Below are 26,701 nucleotides of genomic sequence, written 5' to 3' on the forward strand. Positions count from 1 at the left end.
GAAGAGGTAGATGGAAATGTGACTGCAAAAAAGAAACAGAAAAAAGAAAAAGAGAAAGAATCAAAGCAGGAAAAACAGCTGAAGGTGAGTTTTAGCTGATCACATCCTCAGAACTGCTTCATTAGAAGAGAGCAGTGTTAGGCACTAACTGGAGAGCTGTGGTACCTAGACAGGGGCTCTGCCTTGTGTCCTGGCTCAGGAGATGCCCTGTCACTAAGGCTTTGCTGAAGGCGATTTCTCCTGCAACACAGGAAGGAAGTTTTCTAGGACTTGTGCTTATTGGATTTAAATAGATTAGGTTAAATGCCTTCTCTCTGAGGGAGGCTGGTTCTGTGGTCCTTCCTGTATGATCTGGTGGTGGTGGCTGAAGCTCTGAGCCCAAGCACTGTGGCAGAAGAGCTTAGAAACCCTTAAATAGCTCATTGTAAAACTTAAACAGAGGTAATGTGCTGAACGAGATGAATGAGAATCACATCTTTTTCACCCTCTGGGGAGCTGTGCTCAGTTCTTGGGTACAAATTGTGACAGATCACAGCTTTCTGCTGTTCGCTTTATAGACTGCCGTGGGAAGAATTCCCAATAGAGCATCAGGAATTTTGTATATTGAAGGCTTGGCATAGGTACTCTCCAAGAAAAAATGAACAAGCTGCTTTTGCTGCAGTTGAAATCTTAATGGAGCTGTCGAAAAATGGTGTGTGCCTTTGGACAAAAGTTTTCTGTTGTGCGCCAATGCGTGAATTACCAGAGCTTAGCTGAGGTGTTATCAAGGTTTTGCTGCTGCAGTTTAGGACAGATGAAGGCAATTTGTGTGTCAGGGTTAACTTTGGGTTCACTTTTCTTTACAGCACTTCATCAAGCATGGTCATTAACACTGAAAATTAAACCATTTAACACAGACAACCAGTTATTCCAGGATAAACTGTGGTTTTGACTGCATGAATAACATGCAGAAAGTATCTGAGATCTTGTAGGATGCTGCTTTGCTGCCCAACCCTTCCACCTTTTGTAGAAAGGCCCCAAAGAATGTGCAGGCTCCTCTGCCCTGCTGCAGGTGACTGATCTGGTAGGAATTCCTCTTAAGCTTAGATGGCTTAAAAGAAGAAAAGTGCTGATCAGCATTTCTGGTTTTGTTTTAATGCAGTGCTCAAAAGCAGCTACATCCTCGCTGTTGTCAGTGTCAACCAGTTAGGTGATATTTGCAAAGGCTGTTGAGAGCTTGCTAAGGGTAAAGTGTGATAGAAAGATGGGTTCCACTCTGCCTGAAAGCTAGCTAGCTGTCTTAGTGTCACTTGTGCCTTGTGTGGGATAGAGCTGGCCTGTCTTCACATGTACATGATGGAGAAGCCTTGGTTTATACAGAATCCCATAGGGATGTCCTTCTGCAGAGATGGTATTTGCTGAAGCCATGATGTTCTCATGTATTCGGAATCTGAAGCATGTGGCTTTAAAAACCTGTTTAGGTTTTTGGGTAAAATATATGACTGTCCCTTTTGGTAAAGCTACTGGTTCCTGGTACTCTTCATCTCACAGTCTGTGTTTAAGATACCATGGGCTTGCTAAAACCTTGTCCACATACTGCAGTTGCAGGAGTGTTCTTACAAAGCAATCGATGGCAAGTAACTAAGCTGCTGGATTTTGTCAACAGGAGCAGACAGAGCTGATCTGGGGCATCAAGGATGAGCTGAGGAAGGTCTGCTCCACTAATGACCTCAAAGAGCTGCTGATCGCCAACAAGCAGGAAGTTCCTTCAGGGGAGAATGCCGTGAGTTGGTCTTTGAATCAATGGAGCCCACCTGAACCAGTGTTACTGCAAGGTCCACAAGTCTGAAGCCCATTCCTAACATAACACTACAGAAAGAAATGCAGTGCAAAGCCCAGGCATTTTGTCCCAGGACTCTGATGATATTGCTGTTACTATTGCTTGTGAAGGGCTGTGTGGTGGTGTGTGCTGAATTCAGCACCTTCGTCTTGGTGATGTGCCTTCATTCTGGTCCATATTGGGGCTTGGGGTTTTTTTTGCTGGCTGTTCACGAGCAGGTTACTTATGGCATTTCACATCCTTCGGCTGCTAAGTTATGCAGAAAAGAGCAAAACCTGCACAAATTCCTTCCTGGTATCTTTTCTAAAACCAGTCAGTTTGTGTAACTTGTGAAAGTCCTCTATCTTTTGGAGCCACACATCACTTGAAGTATTTGTATTTATTAAGACTCTTTGTAAGGAGCGTGGGCTGGGATGTGGGAAGTGTCTAGACTCAGAACGGCCAAGAAATACTTCTAGTCAGGAAAAGCAGGACTTGTCTGAGCCTACATTCCCACCTACCTACTCATGTGCTCAGATGCAGCAGCTCGTCTCCTCTTCGGCTGCTCTGGCCCAGCTTCCCTTAATGTTGAATCCGGATAGGAGAGTGTGTGAGCAGATATTGTGTGACCAGGGAAACTTCACATCATATCTTTAAGGCATCATAAATCAATCGGTGCTGGTAAGAGTCTTGGTTTATGTGGAGTGTATGCGTGACAAGCGCTGCAGACATCTGTGTCTGTGTGCCAGCAGCATGACAGTTACTTTCTTATACATCCCAGTGTCATGTAGTACATGGGCTTCCAGCTTCCTTCTGCCATGACCTGTTTTGTATTCTTTGTTGCTTTAGATTTTGGACCGAGTAGCAGATGGAATGGCATTTGGAGCTCTGCTTCCCTGCGAGGAGTGCAAGGGGCAGTTTGTGTTCAAGAGTGACGCATATTACTGTTCAGGGGATATCACTGCCTGGACTAAGTGTGTTGCTAAAACACAGACTCCCAACAGGAAAGACTGGGTAATCCCAAAGGTGGGTGTTTACTCCAGATTTGATGATCTGAAGTATGTTTATTAACTGATGTTACCTGTTGTAAGGAGATCAAATAAGCAGCACTCAGTGTTGGATGCTGGAGAGCAGTGTGGCAGTCCTGTCACAGCTGCACCCCTCCAGGGGTAGGCAGCTAATGCATAGCTAAATCATAGTTTTTCCAGTAACACTAAATTGAAAGAAATGTTGCTGATTTGATTTGAAACCCATCATTTACCCTCTTACTTCAGTCAGTACAGTGGGTATTTGCCTACCAGTATGAATGTCTCGGAAATACTTTCCAAGACCTGCAGTAAATGCCAACATCTGGCCAGTGCTCAACTTAGCCTTTACATCCTATAATAAGATATAAGTTTAGTTTTAAATTGTATCTTATTTGATTTTAGACTCTACTTATGCTTCCATCTCACAGGAGTTTAGGGAAATTCCTTACCTGAAGAAGTTCAAGTGTAAGAAGCAGGACAGGGTGTTCCCTCCAGATACTACAACTGCAAACTCTGTGCCTCCTCCCTCTGCATCTGCTCCTTTGTCAGAGACTGTGTCTGCACCCAGAGGTGAGCAGCTGCCTGGCCATGGGTCAGTGGAGTTTAGCATGGTGTGTAATGCCATTCCAGCCTGAGCAGGCATGCTGTTCTCCTGCCCTTAGGCAGGCAGAGCTCTTCTGCTAAATAAAGAACAGCAGAGCAGGGTCTCACCTCCTTCATCTTCCTCGCACAGGTAGACCCTGATATGGTGGGTTGTCTGGGGACATGGGTGTGAGGTGCTGGTAGTTTTCTAACAAGTCATTTGGGTATTTGTTGATGATGGGGAAATTACATGTTTACAATGAATCAGAAACTTGAAGGCTGGTGTTGCAAAATGTGTCCCAAGGAAGACCTGCTGTGAGATGCCTTCTTGCTTGGTTTCTTGAGGAGCATCCAGGGACATCCATAACATCACATGTTCCTCATTGTATTAGGTTTTAAGGGCAAGAGGGGTTTTGGGCTTGTTTTTTTTCAAATCCTCCACTAGGATTTGGCTTTACCAGTCACTGATTCCTGTTATGCAAAACGGATACGCTGTCTCCAGCCCACAAACTGGCAAAAGCTTGGACTCCAGAAATTCCCCGTCGGAATGAGTAGCATGCTTTGGCGATATAGCCTGTCCACTTAGAGCTATGCTGACTTCTTTCTTATTCAGCCTTGATAGCCCTGGCCATACTTTTGAGCACAGGGTGAAAAGGGTGGGAGTAATTCTGCCCAGCTAATTTTGGCCAGATCATGCTATTTTAGCAATAAAAATGACATGACCCAGGTCTTGGCTCTGATTCCAGTGTGCCCTGAACCTGAACTCAAAACATTGACTAGAATTAAAGCCAGGTTGCTTTGTTTGCTAGTAACCTAACTAATCTGAGCTAGGGGGAGAAGAGGAAACAAAACTCTCAGTTGGTCAACCAAAGTTAATAGCATTTATTTTTAGCAGTGCAGGTGTGCTTGCTGTCTGCTATCCATGTCCTGGACTCAACTGCATTGCAAAGTGTTAACACGGTGACATGATGGAGCCTCAGATGGCTACCAGTGTGCTCCTGACTTGTTATGGAGTTTGCATGGTACAACCTTGTACTCTGAGATCAAGACTCAAATGTACTGCTGTGTAGGAAGACTATTGCTTTAGAGACAATCCTCTCTCTCCAGCCCCTCAAAACCTGATTTCCTTTCGAAGAAGCAGGAGCTTTCATCTTACAGTGAGTTTCTCCCATGCTGTGCAGGCATCAAAAGATGAGGGAGCAGAGGACAGTCTCTAGTAGCACAGAGCTGAAGCAGACATTTAAAGCAAACAAACATAAAAATAGCAGGCAAATAATGTGCCTGTATATCCATCTTCCCTGTCTTCCATCTCTTCTGTTTGTTGGTAGGTGCTGAGCTTTGGTGAAGGGGAGCTTCCTCCCATTTGCTTAGCATGGGTCAGACCTGCTTGGTCCCTTGTCTCCCTGCCAGCTGGGCTAATAGTGTGGGGATGCTGTCCCTTTGTGGTGTTACTTGTCTGGGGGGCTCTGTGCCTGTTGCTAATGTGCCGTGTTATTTCCAAACCCCTAGACAAACCACTGACCAACATGAAGATCCTGGTTCTTGGAAAGCTGTCAAAGAACAAGGAGGAGGTGAAGAGCATTGTGGAGGACTTGGGAGGAAAGATGACAACCACAGCTAACAAGGCCACGCTGTGCATCAGCACACAGAGTGAGCAGCCATGCCGTGGTTACTGGTAACAGAGCTGAGCCGATCACAGAGGACATGTGTCCTCAGAGCTATCTGGGGATCAGTGTTTGGATTACAGGGAGTGGTTTGTGTGCACATGTACCTTAGTGTGCTTGGACAAATGTCCTGGGTTCAGCTACACCAGTCATTTTTTGTCCTTCTTAGCAGCTGGTGCAGTGCTGTGGTTTTGACTTTCAGTCTGGGAACAACGCTGATAACACCGATGTTTTTAGTTGTTGCTCAGTAATGTTTACTCTGACCAAGGACTTTCTCAGTCTCATGCTCTGCCAGGGAGATGGGGAAGCCGGGAGGAAGCAGAGACAGGACTCCTGACCCAAACTGGCCAAAGGGGTATTCCATACCACAGCACGTCATGCCCAGTATAGAAACTGGGGGGAGTTACCCGGAAGGCCCAGATCGCTGCTCGGGTCGGGCTGGGTATCGGTCAGCGGGTGGTGAGCGGTTGTGTCCTTTTCCCTTGTTATTCCTCTTATCATTATTATTGGTAGCAGTAGTGGTTTGTGTTATACCTTAGTTACTGGAGAGCTGTTATCTCAACCCGTGGGAGTTACATTCCTCTGATTCTCCTCCCCATCCCTCCAGGAGCAGGGGGAGGAAGGAAGAGGGGGGGGAGTGAGTGAGCGGCTGCGTGGTGCCAAGTTGCCGGCTGGGCTTGAACCACGACAACAAGTAAAGACAGATGTATGCTGTTTGGGTTTTACTTACCTAGCAAGTAACTCTGCAGCTTGTGCTGGCAGGCTCTGTTGGGTCTGCAGCAGCTTGGGTCTGTATGCAGACCATGGTGGTGTGCAGGCCACCCTTGCTGGGATGACTGATGCTGGGGGCTGTGTCTGTGCTTGCCTTGGAGAAGCTGCAGAGCTGACTGTGGGAGCCTCATAGCAGTTGTTTGGTCTGCTGGCAGGTTGGGGTCTGCTCTTGCTTCCTGTTGGAGTTGAGGTGCAAACTGGCTGCTGAGGTAGGAGATCTGCTCCTACCTGCCAGGACTGTACAGCCCTAGCCCGGCTCCAGGAAAGGGATTGCTGGACCAGCCAGGTAAAACAAGAGTGTTCCTGCTGTAGCCCAAGCTGCAGATTAGAGGCAATGGGGACTTTGCTCTTTGAAGAACATGGTGAATCTAAAACATGGTGGAATTACGTTTCTGCTAAGTGTTACAGAGCCCTGAATCATGGCCAGGGTTAAAGTTTGAAACCTCACTGATGCTTTTTTCCCCTCTCTTTCCCGCCCTGCCTCTGCAGAGGATGTGGAGAAAATGAGCAAGAAGATGGAAGAAGTGAAGGAGGCCAAAGTCCGTGTGGTCTCAGAGGAGTTTCTTCAGGATGTGAAATCCTCCAGCAAGGACTTCCAGGAGCTCGTGTCTCTCCATGCGCTTTCACCTTGGGGTGCAGAGGTGAAAATGGAGCATGAGGAGATGGCTGTGGATGGAAAGTGCAGCAAGCCCTCAAGTGTGAAGAGTGCTGGGAAGGTCAAAGAAGAACAAGGTGAAGAACAAAGCAGTTGTTTCTCCACAGGCCTGTTCAATGCTGTGCATGCACAAAGCAAACCCGGGTGTAGTCTATCCTTGCCCTTGCCTTGAGTTCTCTGCCCTTTTTCTCATTATGAGTTTAAGTAATGAGACTTGAGGGCAAGACCAGCCTTAAGTAAACATGAAGCTGTCTCCTGAGCTGGCTTTTGTTTCCCCTAGTTCAGTCTTACTTCAGAGATCTGTGCTGTGTGTGCCCAGGCTCCCTGACACCAGTACAGTCTCCTCATAACTCAGCAGCTTCTCTGCCTGTCTGGGTTAGTGTTGCAGCTCCAAGTAGGTGCTGGGGCACAAAGATGTGACAGATACTACTGTGACCCCCAAGGAGTGTTAGCAAGTGGGAAAATACTGGGGCCAGAGCAGAGGCACTTTGTTCTACTTGGTTTAGAACATAACATTTTTTTAATGGAGGAGGAAAACTACCTAACACCAGTGGCATTCCTCACCAGTGCCATAGAGAGCTTGCATTATTAATGCTGGATGGTGAGTGAACAAAACCATCGGATCTGCTTGCCTATTTTGGGGATCCATTCTTCTCCATGTCCTCCAAGTGTAGGTTTCTCTCATACAATTGGTATGTATCTCGCAGCAGTAGCATCTCCAGGGGACCTGTACACCCCACACGGCCTGTCAGGTTTTTCAGTCCCACCTGAACACAACCACAAATGTGACTTTTATTTGCTCTGCAGGTGAAAAAGTGCTATGGCCCATCCCTTGGGAAGGAGAAGGCCCACCCAGGAGGAAGGAGACAGAATCTGGGGAGATCCTGGTTTTCATTTAATTGGCGGGGTGGGGGCTGTGAATTAGCTGCTAAAGCCAGGTAAAAAAAGCCATTGGAGTCGTTGTGCTCGTGTGCTGGGAACTGATTTAAAGTCTCCTTAGGGTGATAATTATGCAGATTGAGGATTTAAATGCTGATTCAAGTGTTGCCTGCCTAGGAAAAAAACTAACTGTCTTTCTGCAGGACCTAGCAAGTCTGAAAAGAAGATGAAGCTAACAGTTAAGGGTGGAGCAGCAGTAGATCCTGATTCTGGTGAGTGATAACAGTGGCTGCTCCTGCACCACACACAGACTTCAGGATATGTTTTCTATGAAAGGGTAGGGTTCCATAAAAGCAAAGTGATTTTTTTTTTTAAGCCATGTTTTCTTGCTGTGGAAGGTAGGATATTGTTTGACATCCAAAGCTGGATATTACAGCATTTTCTAGTGCAACTTTCAGAAGGACCACTTAACACTGAGGTGTGGGCCTTGCTCAGCCTCAGGAGCATCTGTCAGTGCAGTGAATAAAGACGCAGCCAGCAGAGGCCATAGGTCTGGTGTGAGCATCTGCCCCTGGACTCTTCGGGGGCTGATGATGCTACTCTCCAAACCTGTAGTGCATGGATGTTGTTCTGAGAACTCGTGCTGCATCCATGGCCAGCCTTTGGTTATTCAGTCCATTTGCTAACATGACACCTGCAGAGATGTATCTTGAGAATTCCTTCAGCCAGTCACAGAGTGTTAAATATAGATGTTAGATGGTCCTTTTTAGAAAGTTTTTCCCTCTAGTTAGGATTGATATTCACTCCAGTGTATCTAAAGGTATGTGCTCACCACTTATTAAAATTAACCATGCTTCAAGTAGTTCTGAATGAGCACATGATCACTGATTTTTTCATGGTATTTCTGTTAAGAGTCACACTACTTTAGGAAACATTTGGGTGAGCACGAATGCAGGAGAGAAACCTAAAGTGGTAGCCTCCTCTGTGTTCTAATCTATTCCTTTGTAGGTTTGGAGGATTCTGCTCACGTCTTTGAAAAAGGTGGAAAGATTTATAGTGCAACTCTGGGCCTCGTAGATATTGTGAAAGGAACAAATTCCTATTACAAACTGCAGTTGCTGGAGGATGACAGAGAGAACAGGTGAGTTTAGTTTTACCTAGAAAGACTTTTGTTAACTTTATCCAATAAATACTGTATTTTGTCCTTGACCATGGCAGGGGGTTGGAACTAGATGATCTTTAAGGTCCCTCCCAACCGTAACGGCTCTGTGGTTCTATGAAGATGTCCTTGTGAGGAGATATGGATAGGTACATTCATTAAAACAAACAAACACCCCAAAAAACTCCCCCAAGCCACTAAAAACTGCAAAACAACTAAAACCAAAACTACCCATGGAGAGATCTTTGCTCTGTGGGGAGACAAAACCAAAGCTGGGAGGTGAGTTAAGTTTGTGGAATTGCATGTGGTAATGTTCATTCCTGCATCCTGGCATGAGCAAGGCAATTACAGTTGGTGTTTTCAGGACTGCATTAGTTGGCCAACAGGATGGCCACAGTGCTCTGTGGCTGATGGCTGCCCTTGAAAAATACAGAAGCAACACCAAGGGGTTGTCATTAACACAAACAAATACTTGAGTTACTTCTGGTTTCTCTGAAAACTCTGGGACTTCAGGCTTAAAGATGCATTCAGTTTGGTTTTCAAATACATGCCCAAATAGTCTGACAATTGGTATTTGTGAAACATTAAGACTGAAGAGCTACTAGCCTGCCTTTCCCTGCTGTGCACACACTTATGCTCAGGGGTGTAGGCCTGGTGTGTTAACACTGGGCACTTTTTCACACCCGTTCTTGGCCATACACTCTGGTGAGTCTGTGTTGCTCTCCTGCAGTCACTGATAGAGGTGGTCTTCCATAAAATCAGAGGTATGCCAATGGCTGATTTGCATGCATGGTTGTTGCAGGGTCAGTTTCATTAGGACTGAGATTGAAAGCCAGAGTACGCTATGTCTGTTTCTCTCATGTTTCACTTCTGTAGATACTGGGTGTTCAGATCTTGGGGTCGTGTGGGCACTGTAATTGGGAGTAACAAGCTGGAGCAGATGCCATCAAAAGAAGATGCTGTTGAACACTTCCTGAATTTGTATGAAGAGAAAACTGGCAATTCTTGGCATTCAAAGAACTTCACTAAATATCCCAAAAAATTCTACCCCCTGGAAATCGATTATGGACAGGTAACTCTGAAATGTCCCTGCACCAAGCAGAGCATTGCTTAGCTGCTTTGCTATGGCTGTTCTGTCCTTCGCTCACTGTTGGATCGCTTACACTTAACAATCCTGAGGAGTGAAGTGCAGGTGTAACTATTGTGTCTTCTCTGCTACAGAAAGAGAGCTGTAGGTCAGTGAGTGTCATGCATTGAAATAGATGTGCTGGGAAACTAAGTAGTTTTCCATTATCAAGTCTGAAGTCCCTTCAGTGCTCATTCCTGTTTGCTCTGTAATTTTAGGGATGTTAATTTGAACTTAATTCAGCAGCCATTTCACATACATCCTGTCTGAAAACACCGTTTTCTTCTAGTTAAAATAGACACTTCTCATCTGTCCTCTTTATCCAAAATCCTTCCAAATGCTGAAGCGATTCCTATGCAGAGTTCTGCTTAGTGCACAGAAAGAACACGCTGTGAAAGAGGAATTATTCCTTGCCAGTAAGATTTGGCTATTTAGACAGCTAAGCTAAATAAGAATTCTTTTCCTTCTGCGGGCTTGTGTGTTTATTTGAAGGCATACCCATAACTTAAACCAATTTCAGATTGAATAGTTGAATGCTGTTAATAGCATAAGAACTAGAGAATGTATTTCCACGCCAGTTTATTTTTCTGTGGCCAGATTACTGGCTGTCATCTTTCAGTGTGAAGTACTTGATGCTTACCTTTATTTCTGGAAATCTGACTATTGCAGTGGCAAAGTGGCTGTTACACTGCAGTGTACAGTGGTATTCTGAAGCATCTGGCAGATGCTTTATTGCTCTACCCATGAAAGCATGTAGATGGTATTACAGGAATTGATGATTCCTGTACTCATCTGTGACAGTTTTTGTTACAAAAACTCAGTGGAAGTACTTACTACATCTCTATTTTGTCATGAAAGCAACAAAGTAAACTCATTTTTTCATATCAAGGTCTCTATGCAGCAGAAATCTTGCAGAAAAAGTAATTAACACCGTTGCTTGAGGTGAAGCAGAGATGCACAGAAAGTTCCTATTCCCTTAATTTTACTTACGTTTTACAGTGCCAGCTCTTGAAATAACATGTGTCAAATTACTGAATAGGTGGATTTTTAAACCCACTTTGTTCCAAAATGTCAGAGCAATGTCCCACGCTCCCCATGAACTTCAGGCTAGTCATAGTATGCATACACTAAATTGGTTTTGAGTTGTTACCATGGCAGCCAGCCTGTTACTTTCATCCTTTGTGATTTTGCTAATTCTGATACTATTTTTACCTCCCAGGATGAAGAAGCTGTCAGGAAACTGACAGTAGGTGCCGGGACAAAATCAAAACTGGCTAAGCCAATCCAAGACCTTATTAAGATGATCTTTGATGTGGAGAGCATGAAGAAAGCAATGGTGGAATTTGAGGTGACTACACACATTCATGTTCCTTTACTTCTAACCATCAAACTTTCACAGCTGGAAGCAAGTTCTTTGCAGTCCGAGGTGCATCATACTTCTCCGAAGTCAGTGTGAGTTTTAGATCAGCCTTAAAATAAGTGCAAGAGTCTGACCAGAATTTGTCAAGCACTGGCAGCAGTAACTTTAGTTATGATACGTGCAGCTTTAAAAACAGGGGTGCATTCTTTGTTCTTCAGTGCGGAATGTCTGTATCAGTGTCTCCAATTTAACAATGCCTATGAGAAATTCATCTGCCAGTTCTGGGATGAGCAATCATTCTATGTGGTTTGGGGTTTTGTTTGTTTGTTCCTTGGGTGATGATTGGTTTGGGGGTGTTTTGTTGGGTTTTTCCTCCCAGTGACACACACATTGTGACCAGTGTTCAGTGAATGCTCTTAAGACTCTTACCAGTTTGCTGGTGATGTGAGGCTGGAGGCACTTCTCTTTTTGTGAGTGGTGAACCATATTTTGAGGTGGAGGGGCAGTGCTACCACTAATTTAGGTAGCAAATGAGCACACAGCTCAGACTTGAGAAGAGCTGTCAGATGATACATGCACTGATAAAGTGCCTTTACAAAGTCCAGATCCTCTTCTGAACAGGGCCAAACTTTAGGTTTCTTTGTTGTTGTGTTTCTCATTTGTTCTAATAATACCCTATTTTCATCCATTCTTTCCTCCATACTTCTTGATCCATGCTTCTAACAAGATTTCAGAGAGTGATCTGGTATTTTTATGTGTCTCTCCTTGCACAGAAACAGTTTTACTGTTTTTTTGAGATCCTGCAGTTTGTTTTAATGCAGCCATTCAAACTGAGTTAATTCAAAATAACAAATTTAGGTTTCCTTCAGCCAGCTTAGGTATCGTGCCCTAAGACTTCATATTTAAGCAGCTGTTTGCTCTCTGTATCTGCTTTTCAGAACAGGCTTTGCTCCATGTTGTATAGCTTATCTGCAAGCTTTCACGTGGCTTGCCTGACATTTGTAGTAGCTTGGGTTAATTGTGTATCTTGAATGGTTTTTTTGCATCAAAGTCTTCTGAAATATTAATAATCCTTTGTAACGGGAACTGGCTGAAGACTCTGAACTGATCATCATCTGATGTAACTTGGTTTTGTAGAATTCTGTTGATAGTGTGTTAATTCCCACCATCTGCAGATCTGTAGCGGACCTGGGAGTCCAGATGGGTCTGTCTTCCTAATAGATTTATCTTCCTGTACTGCTGCTGCTGCCAAACAGCAGTTTTCTGTTAAAGGAAGTAATGGTTTTCCTGGTCAGAGGTTTTTATGCATCCTCTGGAAACAGCTGCTTGGTTCCTTTAATCAACCTGGTCTCAACTAGTTCATTCTATCCAGGCACTCTCACTCTGCCAAAACTGTAGCAAACTCTTAAGTCTTTCCCTTAAACAACAAGAGATTTATCTGATGCATTTCTCTTCCTGCATCTAATACAGTTTTCAGGAGTTTTACCCCCCAAGCATACAGGAGTTTATTGCAATTCTCTGTGTCACTGCCTTACATCAAGTGGCTTGAGGGCTGAGTTTATTCCAGTACTATGTCTTTTGCCTGGGCAGAAGGCAAACATCTCCCTTGTCTCTCCCTGACATATTGGTGCACACATCTGTGATGTGGAGCTAATTCCTCATGTTACCCTCAGTGCATCTGGCAGTAATTGCAGTGCTGCTATTTTAGACCCAGCCCTTTGGCTGCTGTGCTCTTTTGATGCCTCTAATGATAAAGCTTTGGATGCAGTTTGGCTTCATTTCAGAGGTTAGCTCTGTTCACCTCCCATGAGTCAAAGAAGAGACAAGCTCCAACCCTCTAGCTGTTTGTGGGCTCTGTAGGAGATGTGCTTCTCCTAAATCACGTTGTTGGGGGATGTGTTAGTTTATAGGTGTTAGTGTTCATGTGTTAATGCATATATGTGTTAGTTTGTATGTTTATATAACTTACAGCTAATATAGTGTCTGCAGCTATTTGCACATCCAAGTTAAATGGTCCATTTTACTTTTACATGTCCTTCATGGTTTTTCAGCTAATAAATGGTACTCGGCAACAAAGAATTTGCTCCAAAAGTTTGGGAGCTACAAATCTATTGCAAGTCAGTTTTCATTAGGTTATTAATCTTGGCTTCATGTGTCTCATGTCCCCAAGACATGATCAGTTTTGAAGCCTGTCTTCTCTCTTGCAGTCCATCTTGGCTTTTCTTAGCACCTGGCTTCACCTAGCTTAGCAGCTAAAGGTGAAAGTTCTCCTAAGCCCAGTACAGAGTGGAAATCTCCATGCAAAATCACTTCAGGGCTTTCACACCAGGCTGTGTTGCTTGGAAGAACCTTCTGGGTTCAGCTTGCAGAGGAGATTTGAATACAGCTGGGTTTCCTAGCTCCATAGGGAATAAATAATGCAGAACTTACCTGGACAGTAAGCAATATACATGATTTCTCAGCATCTTCTGTCCTTGAGCTGAATCTTAAACCCATCAAGTTGAGTAAAAGCTAGTTTGACTAGCAGAGTGTATGATGAGTACTGTCAAGAGTTCAGAGGGTGTGTGCATGATCTTTGTAAAAGACTGCATTGGACTTCTGTCAAATGTCTCTGCATTCAGATGGTCCTTAACTATGCAAAGATTTAATGCAAATCCAAAACTCTTCCAAGAACCACCAATACACAAACAAAAGCAACATATAAATTAAATTAGGGTGTAAATGCAGGCAGCCAAGACATTGCTTTTTTTGGTTGTTTGTTTTCCATTAGTGAATATGAAGCACCTTGCAACCTCTTTGCATTTGACCCTTGATAACTGTTGGGTAAAGTTTTTGTATCTTATGAATAAGATTGTAATCTTACAAACAAGAATTCCTTCATTCAGTTTGTTCCTTCGCCAGCCTGAACCACATGGTTACTGAAGTGATTGAGGAGTGCATCTGACACCAGGTTAATATTAAACTTCAAGCCAGAAGCTTGACACTGTATTTCTGTGTTGCCCTAGCATGTATGCTCAATTTCCTACTGCAGTATTCCTTTGTGCACAGGATGTCTTCTCAGTACCATGCACTGTCCCTCTGACATAATGCCTGGATCCACAGAGATTAATACCAAGTCTGAAATGTCTCCATTCTTTTTGTGGTCAGTCCTACCAGGATGGAGGGATTAGCTCCCTAGAAACCAGAGAGGGAATGCTGCAATGGTTTCAATGTAGTGAAATCCCATTTTAATCATTTAAATCTTCATCAGATTGACCTGCAGAAGATGCCATTGGGAAAACTGAGCAAGCGGCAGATCCAGAGCGCATACTCCATCCTCAGTGAGGCTCAGCAGGTGAGCATGAAAGAGGTGTTAGAGGAAGGGGGGGAATTCGGAAGGTGTTTTGGGCTCGCTGTGGGGTGGATGCTGAGCTGTGTGTATGAAGACCTGTGCTCTCCATAGCTGGAGAAGAGGACATGGCTTCCATGGGTTGCCAGTTAGTTCTCTTCACTGTTGTACCAGATTGGGCAGTACTTGTATCTTTCACACCTCTGTAGCATGAACTTCAGGCTGAGCCAGACATAACTGGCAGTTAAGCAAATTGAGCTGGTGTTTCCACCCCAGAGAAATCTGTTAGAGGATGAGAATAAAGTTTAAGTTGACACAGGAAAGGGTCTGCTTTGATGACATTACTATATTTACACATCATAATCTGGACCATTCCAAGAATCACTACGTAGTATTGCCTGTACTGCTTGCAAAAGTGTACCAGCACCCCATTTTTGTCATGGGCTCCCTGGCAAAGCGGAAGTACAGGAAGTTTTGCTTCGGTTGTTAGAGTAGACCAGAATCTTGCCAAGGATATGCACCACTTCCTTACCCAGAAGCCTTTATTTTGCCTTCCAGAAAGATAATCCCTATTAGACTTCTCTCAGACCAGAAATTCTGTGCATTTCAGTGCAAGTACTGTGACTTAGGACATGCAAAACAATTAAACAGAATTGCTCTTTTTAGTCCTGTGAGAGTTTCAGCATTAACTCTCTTTGTATTGCTGGTTCTGTGTTAGTCCTCAGGTATCTTGTGTGTCTATTGCTACGGAGACTTGTCTTACTCAATAATTTGGTTTGGTGCTTGTCTTGTCTAGGCAGTTTCTGACAGTGGTTCAGAATCCCAGATCTTGGACCTCTCCAACCGCTTCTATACTCTGATTCCTCATGACTTCGGGATGAAGAAACCACCTCTCCTAAACAACCTGGAATACATTCAGGTATCAACTGGAAACAACAGATTGTTTGTAGGGGATAGTTCTCATATCAAATGTCCAATAGAGAGAATGTGTGAGGCTTTAAGCCTTACTTTAATGTCATGAGGTTAAGCATGTTTTTCTTCGAAATGCTGTTTGTTTATGTGCATGTATGTGTGTACATAGGTACAATTATATGTATGAGGTATTAAAAGATAAGTTATATGTTATGGCTTAAATACATATGTGTGTGTGTTAATATCTTTCAAGTGTGTGTGTGTGTGTATATATATATATGAAGAAAAAAAGCAGTGTTGTGTTGTTAGACAGCAGTGTGTGGCCACTGATTCACATAGGCTTTGATATTGGGGTATTCCAGAGGTACTCTGAACATGTCAAAGGCACAAGCAAAATAACCTCTTCAAATTCTCCAGGCCAAAGTGCAGATGTTGGACAACTTGCTTGATATTGAGGTGGCTTACAGCCTTCTCAGAGGTGGAAATGAAGATGGAGATAAAGACCCAATTGACATCAACTATGAAAAACTTCGAACTGATATTAAGGTAAAGGAAACAAAAGGAAATGAGTGACTGAATACAAGCTGATATCCTGTTAGTTTGGAGTATATAACAAATCATGTAAACTGTAAGTGGACAAATGTATTGGCGTGAGTTCGATGAAGGAGCACTGTGGTGGTTAAGGGACTGGAGCATGCGTTGTACAAGGAGATGCTGAGAGAGATGGAGCTTTCTAAACTGGAGGAAAGAAGGTTCAAGGGCTATCTTACCAATGTTTATGAATGTCTGGTTGGGGAAGGGAGTAAAGAAGGCAAGAGGCAGACTCTTCTCAGGGGTTTCTAGTCACAGGAGGCAATGGGCACAAATTGAATACAAGAAATTGTATTTAAACAAAAGAAAAGCTTTTGCTGTTGATGGTGTTTGGTTTGGATTTTCTTTTCTGATCACTCTCAGTAAACAAACCAACACTGGAAAAGGTTGCCTAGAAAAGCTGCGGAGGCTCTGTTCTTAGAGCTGTTGAAAGCCTGACTGAACTCAGCCCTTGGCAACCTCCTCCAGCCGCCCCTGCTTTGAGCAGGGGAGTTGGAAATCATCTCAATTTCCAGAGGTGCCTTCCTGTCTCATGCACTGTGTGACTGAGCACTGTCTGTATACCCGTACATCTTCTCTAGCTGGGAATAAATTTCCACCTAAATGATAAAGGAGGCTTGAAGTGGGAGTTGCAACCATAGGGTGGATGTTGTCATAAGAACCCTGCTAGTTTGGATGCTGAAGAAACTTCTCTTGTTTGCCTCTTCGCAGGTTGTTGACAAAGATTCAGAAGAAGCCAAGATTATTAAACAATATGTGAAAAATACTCATGCTGCTACTCACAACGCATACGATCTCAAAGTTGTGGATGTAAGTTGGGCAATACTGGGGTTGTTTAATTTTATGAAGATGGACTCTTCTAAGTTGACTTACTGGTTTGCTGTTTCCCTTTATTTTTGAGTAGCTTTTCCAGTTTCCTTTCTTGAAGGGATAGTTTGATAAACCAATTGCCATTGAATAGAAAAAGCCTAGGCAGAGATGAGTCTAAGCTTGCTGAGGTGTCTTTGGGGATGTGTTTTTATTTTCATTTAATTGACCTCAAAAGGAGGTGGAGGAGTAATCATCTAAAATTGAGCCTTAGTTCATTTAATGACTTCTCAGAAAACTATGGTCTCAATGAAAATACAGAAGGGAGGGCAGAGAAGTAATAACAAGTACTGTGTGATTGATGCTCCCTCCTTTTCGCTAGCATGACATAGCAAACTGGAAGTACTAAACCCATCAATTTTCCTAGCAGATTAGAGTATATTCTGCATGGGATGGTTTGGGGGTTTTGGGTTGTTTTCATCTGGTTAGTTGCATGAAGGTAACAGTTTATTTGCTCAGTTGTTCTTTTTCTCCTATCCCTTTTTGACTGAAGATCTTCAGGATTGAGCGTGAAGGGGAGAGTCAACGTTACAAGCCATTTAAGCAGCTTCACAACCGCCAGCTGCTGTGGCACGGTTCCCGCACCACCAACTTCGCTGGTATCCTCTCTCAGGGTCTCCGGATAGCTCCCCCTGAAGCTCCTGTGGTACGTGAGAACAGCTTCTCTTTCTCCTACATCCCTGTGGCCACAGTTGGAGACAACCTAAATAGGGGAATTTACATGTGGGGAGGGCACAGTTTTATGTCCCAGCATGCAGACAACATTGTGTGTCCAGAGTGGGGTGCTGACTGGTGTCCACAAGAGTTTGAGTTGCAGTTTTGCTCTCCTGGGAGCCCAGCCAGGTGGGTTTAATGCTGCCTTTGTGTTTTATTGTCCCAATCTTTTGGGGGTTTTTTTCTGCTTGCAGACTGGCTACATGTTTGGGAAGGGCATCTATTTTGCAGACATGGTATCCAAGAGTGCCAACTACTGTCACACATCTCAAGCTGATCCCATAGGCTTAATACTACTGGGTGAAGTTGCCCTTGGAAATATGTAAGTAACTTATGAAGAGTATTTGCTGAACGTGCTTAATATATTGTGCTAGAAGGGGATGCTAAAATTGCCAGCCTTCAGTGTGAAGAAAGTGTTATTCCTTTGAAGAAGACTTCATTTTTCTTAAAATGAGAGCTATTGGGGGGGAGGGGAGCATCATTTTTAACAGGTCTTAGAATATTGTACTATATATATTTTATATATATGATTTGATATATAATATATATCAAATGCCAATATAATTAAAATTAGTAACTGAGACAAAGGAAGGCTGTTGTGTCCAGAAGACTAGAATCTGAATCAACTTTATATTAACTCACAATAAACTGAAGCCTGAAATGTGATTTTTCCACCAAGGTAGTTTAAGACAAATGTAAAATGCTGTGTGTGTTCTTTGTGCTGTCCAGGTATGAGCTAAAGAATGCTTCCCACATCACAAAATTGCCGAAAGGAAAGCACAGTGTGAAAGGTAAGCATTAGTAGTTGTCACTGGTAATCTGTTATTGATGGCAAACTCACATTGTAGCTCTCTGCTTAGCAAAAAGTATGGTCATTTCATAGCTGTACTTTGCGTAATGTTGCTGTATAGGTGCATCTTTATATGTGTATGTGGTGTTTTGAGACGGGAGTTGGTGCGCTTTGAATGTTAGGACTGAAGTTAACGTGTTGCCTGAAGTTCAGGAGGAACCTTTCATTTGATATTACACAAGAGAAAATGTAAGGTGCGCTCTCCGGCTTCTTACTCGCTTTCATCCTAACAATACTGTGTATTTTAGAAGAAAGATGAGAGGTTTGACAGATGAGAAGAATAATTGTTTAGCTTTCAAAGTGCCTTAGAAGCTTGGAGAGAAGGGAAAAGCTGAGAATGAAAGTTCAGATGGAACAGCTGTTCTCATTACACTTCTATCTGCAAAAAGTATCAGTGTATTACCCTGAAAAAGAAGAAGAGAGAAAAGACTTAGCTCTAATTCAGGCAAAAGAACGGTGAGCGTGACTGTCTTCTGTTCTGAAATGAGGGAGTGGAGAACAGTAACGTTCAGAAATGAGTGGCTTTTCTTTATTCATTTTGAGAGGCTTAAAAAAATCAGTTGTCTAAAATAGAAATAAAACGTGATTTAGCATTTTTTTTCATACTACTCACACAATTATGGGATGTCAAACCAGATTTGTATTGAAGAGTTTAAAGAGAATAAGAATTGGTTTGTTATACTTCTCTGAAAGTGCTACAGTGTGCATGTTTTCAGTAATGGATCTAGGATGTGAGAGCTTTAAATCTGCTCTGGATTAGCTTTGATCATACAGATTAGACAATTAACAGCTGAAAGTCTAAAATATTCTGACTTTTAATGTAGCAGAGTACAACTACCATAAGTCTGGTGATGCTGAGCTGAATAAACCATGTTCCTCATGTTCTTTTTAAGATACATTTTGCGCTTGATCAGCATTTGAAAATGTATGTGAAGTAATACTTGGCTGAGTAATTTTCTTTATCTGCAAAGTCTGTGTTTGCCTCCTAGATTTGTAACTAATGTTTTTTCCCCTTCTAGGCTTGGGCAAAACAGCACCTGATCCCACAGCCACTACCACCCTTGGTGGTGTAGAGGTTCCCTTAGGGAATGGGATCTCAACAGGAATTAATGATACCTGTCTTCTGTATAATGAGTATCCTTTGCTATTATGTTGGCTGCATGCTGTGTTTGAGTGTTGCTGAGTTTAGCAGGACCTCGCTAATGCCACCCAGGAGTTTTGGCACACTGTGGTTTTGCTGCTTCTAGATCTGCTTTGGAGTGCTCACAAACAATTTAGTTTCTTCTCCAAGGGAGATGATTTTATAGTGTTCACACTTAAATTGTCTCTGCAGAAAGAGGAAAGAATACATGTAGCAAATAGCTGTTGTCACAACAGGGCTCAGTATCTGGAGGCGTTGGAGTGACCAAGCAACACTGCCCTGTAGCATCTTGCTCAGAGACGCGCCAGGACAAGAAGAGGGGGAATGCAGCCTGTGGTTTCACATCACTGCAGTCTGATTTCTTCCTTGTGGTGCTGTGGCTGGCCAGCTTGGCCAGGAGGAGCTCAGGGAGCCAGCTCTGTGGGTTGATGGGAGTCTCTCATCACACAGCTACTTTATGTTCCCCAGACCCTTTGCAAGTATTGAGGTGAACCTCGGATGCCCATCAGAGATGCAGCCCTTAAGCCTCTTTCTAGGCAGAAGTGCCCCCAAATTACTATGTGGTCAACATTCACAAGAGGTCATTAGAGTATGTGATGTCTAAGGTCTCAGATTAATCTCTTCGCTGCCAGTGAAGCAGGTAACCTATTAATACAACCTCTGGGTTGTGTAGAAAATGTCTTCACTCTTGGTGAGCTAGCTAATTGAGGTAACATGATGTGCACTGATTTTGTTTTACACTGTTTTTAATGGGGATGCTTTTCACCTGAATTTAGGACTGGAGGTAAGTTTGAGCCCTAAAGCATTGAGAAATAGACAAGCTGGGACTGTTTTCTTTAAAAATAAAATGGTGTGGTGCAGTGATGGAATGTGCAAGCACTCCCAACCATTGCAGAGCTCTTCTTTGTGTTCCCAGTTTGGGGCGGGATGGAGTTTAGTGGGAAATTAAAAGGACATTAATGATGTTGTGCTGGAAGGTAGCAAACTGTACTTGTAATTGTAGATGCCAAGTCTGTAACTGCAGATCTCATCTAGTCTACCTCGCTCCACTGTTCAGATGGCACAAGAGATGTTACGTGTTACGGCTCTGGCTGACAAAAACTAATCTTCACCTGCCTGTCACTCGGGATTCCTGCTACACCATCCTTAATTCACCACATTACTGTTAGTTGCTTGTTTCTAACTATTGTGTAAAACAACTTCAGATTCAAAGAGAAGTCACGTTTAAAGATCTGTGGTTTGAGCAGTTAGAACTGCTTAATCACACAGGCAGCTGTGTGGTAACATAAGTTCAAAGGTGAAGTCTGACTGTGCTTTCAGAGTTTTCTGTGTTACTACTAATACCAGCAGCTGTGATTATTCCTTAACATTCTTCCCAGATATATTGTGTATGACGTTGCTCAGGTGAATCTGAAGTACCTGCTGAAACTGAAATTCAACTATAAGACATCACTCTGGTGAACAGTATTTAGAAGCCCTGTTAGAGTTATACTGTAGTTACACTATAGCGTTGACTTCTGACATGCTTACGCATTGACTTCTCGTACCAAGATATCAAGAGCTAACCTGCAGAAGAGGTTACTAAATCCTATTTAGTACAACACTTAGTGAAAATTTTATATAAACGTGTGGCAACACATGGACCTGAATTCTGATGAGAACGAGTACCTGGTTTTGTGATTTACCACTTCTAATTTGGGGGGTTTCAAGTGTTTCTTTTAATTGAGCAAACTTGCTTCTTCCCCCACCCCCAAAAAAAAAATTAAGCTCGTGTTTTTAGCCAAACAGAGCTGGGTGATAGCAAGTAAAGGAACTTGAGGCTGTTTGTGGTATTTGCCCTGTTAAGGTTCCCCCTTGTTTAAGATACCCTTTTTCAGTTTTCATTGGAATAAATGAGAAATGTTCACTTATTTTGAGGTAAAAAAATAAAAGCTAATTTCATACTAACATCTTTATGTTTCACAGCTTCCAAATTGTTTTGGTTTTGAGTCATGATTTAAACGTATTTGGTAGAATGTTCTTAAAACATGCTATATATCTCTCAAGATGAAATGCCAAATACTGAAATCTGTAGTCATGTTTCAGGAAGTCATGGTGAGCTGAAAATTTGGACTTTCCACTGAGACTTCATCTGTCAACAGTTGGTGTGGTAAATATGGAAAATGAACTTGTGGCTGTTTGAATTTAGTATTAGCCCCAATAAACCTCCTTTAAATATCTGCTTTCAATGTGATGTAAGTTGGTTGTTGTAGACTCATGTCCTGACAAAGCCGTAAGTTGAGTTTGGACTCAAGTTTCACTCAAGTCTTGACTTCCCAGACTTGTCAATATAAACTGATAATTTCAATGTTTAGTGATGTTTGTTACTTCTCACTTTGAATAAGGCATTGAGCAATATGGGAGTATTTAACTAACTATATACAGCAATATCAATTCTTCCTCTGCAAAAATTACTGATTTCCCTGAGCTGTTAGAGCAAGTTGGCTAATCCCCAGGAACAGCATGGTGCATTCAGTATCTCTTCCACTCATTCGGGTGGTTGCAGCTTTATAGACTTTAGTAACCTGCGTGGAAACAGAAGATCTATTTCCTAAAACGTTGTCATGTCACAGTGCCTGTCGAAAAAGGAGTTTGAAGCCAAAGTGGTTGCTAATGGTACAGATGTTTCCAGGACCCCTGAAGGAGAGGAGGATGAGGAGTAGTAGATGGAAAACAAAGCTGCTGTTGGGGAGAGAAGATGTGGAAGAACTGGGTAAGTCGTTTGGCTTGAGGACAGTTCAACATAAGAGAATCGATTGAGGTTGGTGCTAATGGATTTTGAGAGGAAGTGAAGAGAGCAGCCCTTATCTTCTGGTTCTTTAGTAGCTTACCAGGTGGCTAATGATTGTTTTGCTTCCAATAGAAACTTAAGTTATAATCTTGTCAGTCTCTGAAAGACAACAAGAGAACTGGTTCAGTTGAGTTGTGAGGTAGATTGTTTTTTGGTTCCCTGATCTCCTCACTCCCCCCAAAAAAACCCCAACTAACAGTTCAGTTTGGGATCAGGAATCACAGGAAGGTGCTTTTGGTGTTCCCTCAGCCTGTACCATAGGTGGCTCAAAGTTCCCTTTTTCTGCAACCCAAGCAGTGCAAGGAGTACTTTATGATGTAGTGCTCAGTTACAACTGCAGCATGAGCAAGTATATCCCAAGCTGTCTAACCCTGCAAATACAGCAGTAAAAGATGCAGTGGGACAGGACTTTATGAAGAGGCAGCAGGTGCCCTTTGGGCACTGTAGGAGAGCCCAATGTGACTGTCCTGCAGTGAAAGGTAATGTGAAAGCAAGCACTGGTGCCACTGTGACCCAGCATACAGACAGCCTGTCCCCGGGGCCAGGCTGAGAAGAGCAGCATGGTGACAACCACTGAAGGTGTTACTTTTGGAGGATGTGCACGAAGCAGAGCTGGATGAACAGGTAGTTCCATTTCTTGAAAGGAAGGACTTGGCAAAACATGAGATCATCTGCTTTTTCCAGAGGAGGTTTGTTGAGGAATGACTTCTGATCTACAGTTCAACTACAAAAAGCAATTTCTAAATATTTAACCTTTTTATCTGTATTTAGAGCGTCTGGAGGCTCTGTTGTACAATGGCTCACAAATGTTATGATAGTCCATGTAGTCTCTATGAGTGGGGTAAACTGAAGGAAGCCAGCCTGGGCTTACTGACTGGCAGTCAGTGTAAACTGCTTGTGAGTTAGGCCTGAGTTCATGCAGGAAAGAACTGTCTGGGGAAAAAAATACAGCCCAGGTAAGCCAACCTGGTTCTTTAGCCATGAAACAATCTTTAAATCAGTTGGTAGAGCCTTTAATGAAATCCCCACACACCCCTCTGTGTTTCGAATCTGAGGAAAGGGGGTTAAAAACACCCCAAACTAACAAATAATTCAGATACGAAAAAGGCCTCTGGGCACATCAAACTTTCTCAATACCATTAACTGTTGTACCCATGTTCTTAAATAACTTATGCTGTGTTTGTAACTACTGAGGTCTTTGCTTCAGCTTGCTTTCTGGAAGACTGTTCCAGGCCTCCCTCTGTGTTCTGGGGACATAATTTTCTGCTGAAGTATTGGGGTTTTTTGTGGCCAATTTATATCGCACTTAATATTTTATTTAAATTACTTTTATATATGTGGTGAGGTCTCTTAACATAGTCTGTAATACTCTCCTTCTGTTATGCCCATAAAAGAAGTTTCCACTGTTGTGGAGTACACGCATCTGGCCAAGAGCCTGTGTGACCTTTTACTTTCAAATATGTCAGGCTACTTCTCCAGAAATTATCATTTTGGCACCTATGAGAACCACAGGTGTAGATCCCAGCCAAGATGACTTGCTGGTTTCCATTTGTTCCAGTGTGAAGGTAGCATGTGGGCTGGTGGGCTTTGCAGGTTGCTTTCACAGGGAGAGATACGCCAGTACTGTCTGAAGGTGAGAAGAAGGAATGGCTTCCCAGCAATTGAAAGGGGAAACTACTGCTTCCCCTGCCTCCTCGTTACAAATTCTAATTTCATAACGTGATTAATGCAGCAAGACTCAGACTTCACAAGAATGTGCTTCAGTGACTGGAGAGCGCGTTTTCCTGCCAGCTGTCTGTGCTTTTCTTCCTACTCCCAGTGCCTGCCTAGGGGAGATGAGAAAATGACACCCTAGCCGTCCCCGGGACACAGCATTACCTGCACTGTGCTGACAAGACTGTGAACACGTTGATTAGTAGGTGGTGTAACCCATGTCTTAATACCATCTGCAGTAATTAAGGAGAAATGGGAGTGGGGAAGTGCTTTCTGCGGCATTTCCGTGCACACCATTAAGAGCAGTTGCCTAACATGACCCTGCGAGAAGGCAAATGGCATGAGCAGAGCAGGTTTAAAGATCTCCATCTGTGTGTGCAAGGCAGGTGAGTCAGCAGCACCTAATGGCAGGTTGTTAGCAATGAGCACAGATGCTCTCGGTTGCTGTGCCTGTCAGAAGCAATATGTCATTTCCACACAAGTTCAAAGTGCAGATCTGCCAGCATGGTGAAAGGATGCACTGAAACTTTGGGTGTTTGTGTACTGTCCAACAGCACTGGCTATGGCTTTGTCACACAGGGTCACGTTTGTGTGACTTGGAAACACACAGGAGAAATGAAAAACCAGAATGTAGAGATACTGCATCATTCATAAAAGGACAAGATGTGAAAGGTCTTGTATAGTGGGAATCCTCGTAAGACAGTGTTGATTGTTACCCTTTTGGCACAGTGGGTGGTAATAGCTTCTGCTAAATGTTTTCCAAATGCAGCTGCTGGAATGAAAGGAAGGAATACCCAGTGTCCTGCTGCTGGGAGCTAAATTCTGCCTTGTGACCTGGTAGTTTTTAAGATGATAAGCAGGAGGTGTTGAGAAATCTCTCTTGGCTCTTTAATCTGTTTTCTAGTTCGATCACAGTGTCTAAAAAAGCCCTGAAAGGCACTGGGGGGTTTTTTGGGTTGGTTTTTCTTGTCCCTCCTAGAAATCTAGGCTCTAAGGACTGTTGCAAAATGTGATTGTGTTCTAAAAGCACTTTTCGTCCCTGACAGTCCCTTGCCTTGGTGAAAGCTCTGGTATCAGGGTGGCACTGGGAGACCGCTTTCAGCACAGGAGGACCTCATGACAAGGTTTACAAAGCCCAGCAGTAAAAACCGTGCTGATGACCAGTGTCTTCTCTCAGTTGCAGAAGTCTCAGTGTTGCCACTCTTAGCTGAGCATTAACATATAACCCTTAGAACAAGGGGAGTCTGAGGAAATACAGGAAAGTGTTGGTGCCTTTGCACATTAGTGTCTACCTGAGCCTGGAGGTCTGGTCCATGTCAGGCTTTTTGGGTGGGGGAGGTGATTTGTTAAAGGGGAATATCGCACACAGCTTAATGTTGTGTGGTTTTTGCCTTTGAAATGGCACTATCACTATTCTGTTGCTTTTTCTAATTAGTTTATTTAGTGTTACACTTACGATGCTTTGTCTTGACTGTAGTGGCTTTGTTTTGTGCTGTGCAGTATGGAAAGCTCTCACTGAAGTGCCTTGGGTCCTTTGGGGGCTAAGGGGAGGGAAGGCTGTTTTAGCAGCCTTTCAAAATGACCTGAAAAAGGAGTGGAAATGCTTTGTCTTCCTACCAAAACAACAAACCACAAACCCAAATAATTCTTCTACAATGTACATAAAAAGCCCTGGGGATATTTCTAAAGGATTTTACTCTATTGGTTTCTTCTCTTAGAAACTTGCTTTTCCCTCTGAAGCACAAGGGCAGCATTGATTTTGTTTTTATTATTATTATTATTAATTGTATACTACCATGACCTGTACCTGCCCCTCCAAACCTGCCCGAGTGCCCAGTCATTGAGTTCATTAGCAAATTAAGAACACAAATTAAAAACTCTGTGTCCCCAAATACACATTTTCTGTGTTTTGCAGAATTCTTGTTTTTTACCTGGATGCTTTTGAAGACATGCAAACAGGCATAGCATCTATTTTGCATTACACCACAGTGCCGGTGGCAATACGTGACACAGATTTAGCCTTGACTAATATATACTGTTATTTTGAACTTCAGTTTGCATTTACATATATATATACGTGTGTGTGTGTGTGTGTGTGTATAAAAGGCATTTTGGTCGGTGTAAGTAGCAGTAGGTACTGTTGTCAAAGCCCAACACCTGTATTTACAGTGCTTCTGGTTTGCAGTGATTCCTCCCCCCCTTCAATTTCTTGATGCAGAAGCTTACAAATTCACTGTGGTGCAGAGACCTGAAGGTCTCTGAACACAAAGACCTGAGACCTTAAGGGTTTCTAACACAAAGAAACTCTCTTTGCTGCCTACGGCCAGCTCTTGGCTGTGGTATCTGGGGACTGCATTAGAGGGGAGACCCGGCCAAGGAGCGCGTGAGGCCACAACCATCCCCTGCCAGTGGTTTGTTGGCTCTGCTCTGGGTGAGAACAAGTGAGACCTTGACCTTCAGGCCTTGAACTCGGTCCGCGCTTCAGCCGGCTCTTCGGCGGGAGTGCCACGGACTGTGCCCGCAAGGGCAGGGTCCATCACGCTGGTTTTCCGTTCTGATCTACTTCTGAAGTCTCACCTTTGCAGGCACTGCGGGTAGCCATCGGGCAGCTAAGAAAAGCAGAGATACGGAAAACAGGCAGGGTTTAGAAAATAAAAACATCACTTAAAGAAGGAAGATCGATACAACACAGGGACTGTTTAGTGCCTTCAAGCTAGCACGGCTCCTTTGCGG

At 43.3% G+C, this 26,701-nt stretch overlaps 1 protein-coding gene across 1 annotated transcript in view; it reads left to right on the top strand.

Annotated features, from left to right (window-relative positions):
• PARP1 (poly (ADP-ribose) polymerase 1) overlaps window positions 1-21,653 on the top strand; it is a 29,017-nt gene extending 7,364 nt beyond the window's left edge. The window contains exons 6-24 of the mRNA XM_010009522.1: window positions 5-84; window positions 1,646-1,762; window positions 2,648-2,824; window positions 3,255-3,396; window positions 4,918-5,058; window positions 6,333-6,575; window positions 7,581-7,649; window positions 8,386-8,518; window positions 9,413-9,608; window positions 10,882-11,010; window positions 14,273-14,356; window positions 15,147-15,269; window positions 15,680-15,808; window positions 16,565-16,663; window positions 17,214-17,366; window positions 17,629-17,756; window positions 18,164-18,225; window positions 19,304-19,418; window positions 20,805-21,653. Coding sequence (XP_010007824.1) covers window positions 5-84; window positions 1,646-1,762; window positions 2,648-2,824; window positions 3,255-3,396; window positions 4,918-5,058; window positions 6,333-6,575; window positions 7,581-7,649; window positions 8,386-8,518; window positions 9,413-9,608; window positions 10,882-11,010; window positions 14,273-14,356; window positions 15,147-15,269; window positions 15,680-15,808; window positions 16,565-16,663; window positions 17,214-17,366; window positions 17,629-17,756; window positions 18,164-18,225; window positions 19,304-19,418; window positions 20,805-20,886 — 2,402 coding nt within the window. The 3' untranslated portion in view covers window positions 20,887-21,653. The remainder of the gene's footprint in view (window positions 1-4; window positions 85-1,645; window positions 1,763-2,647; window positions 2,825-3,254; window positions 3,397-4,917; window positions 5,059-6,332; window positions 6,576-7,580; window positions 7,650-8,385; window positions 8,519-9,412; window positions 9,609-10,881; window positions 11,011-14,272; window positions 14,357-15,146; window positions 15,270-15,679; window positions 15,809-16,564; window positions 16,664-17,213; window positions 17,367-17,628; window positions 17,757-18,163; window positions 18,226-19,303; window positions 19,419-20,804) is intronic.
• The last annotated feature ends 5,048 nt before the right edge of the window (window positions 21,654-26,701 follow it).

Source organism: Nestor notabilis, unplaced genomic scaffold (genome assembly GCF_000696875.1).
Source record: "Nestor notabilis isolate BGI_N333 unplaced genomic scaffold, ASM69687v1 scaffold16362, whole genome shotgun sequence".
In the NCBI taxonomy this organism is placed as follows: Eukaryota; Metazoa; Chordata; class Aves; order Psittaciformes; family Psittacidae; genus Nestor; species Nestor notabilis.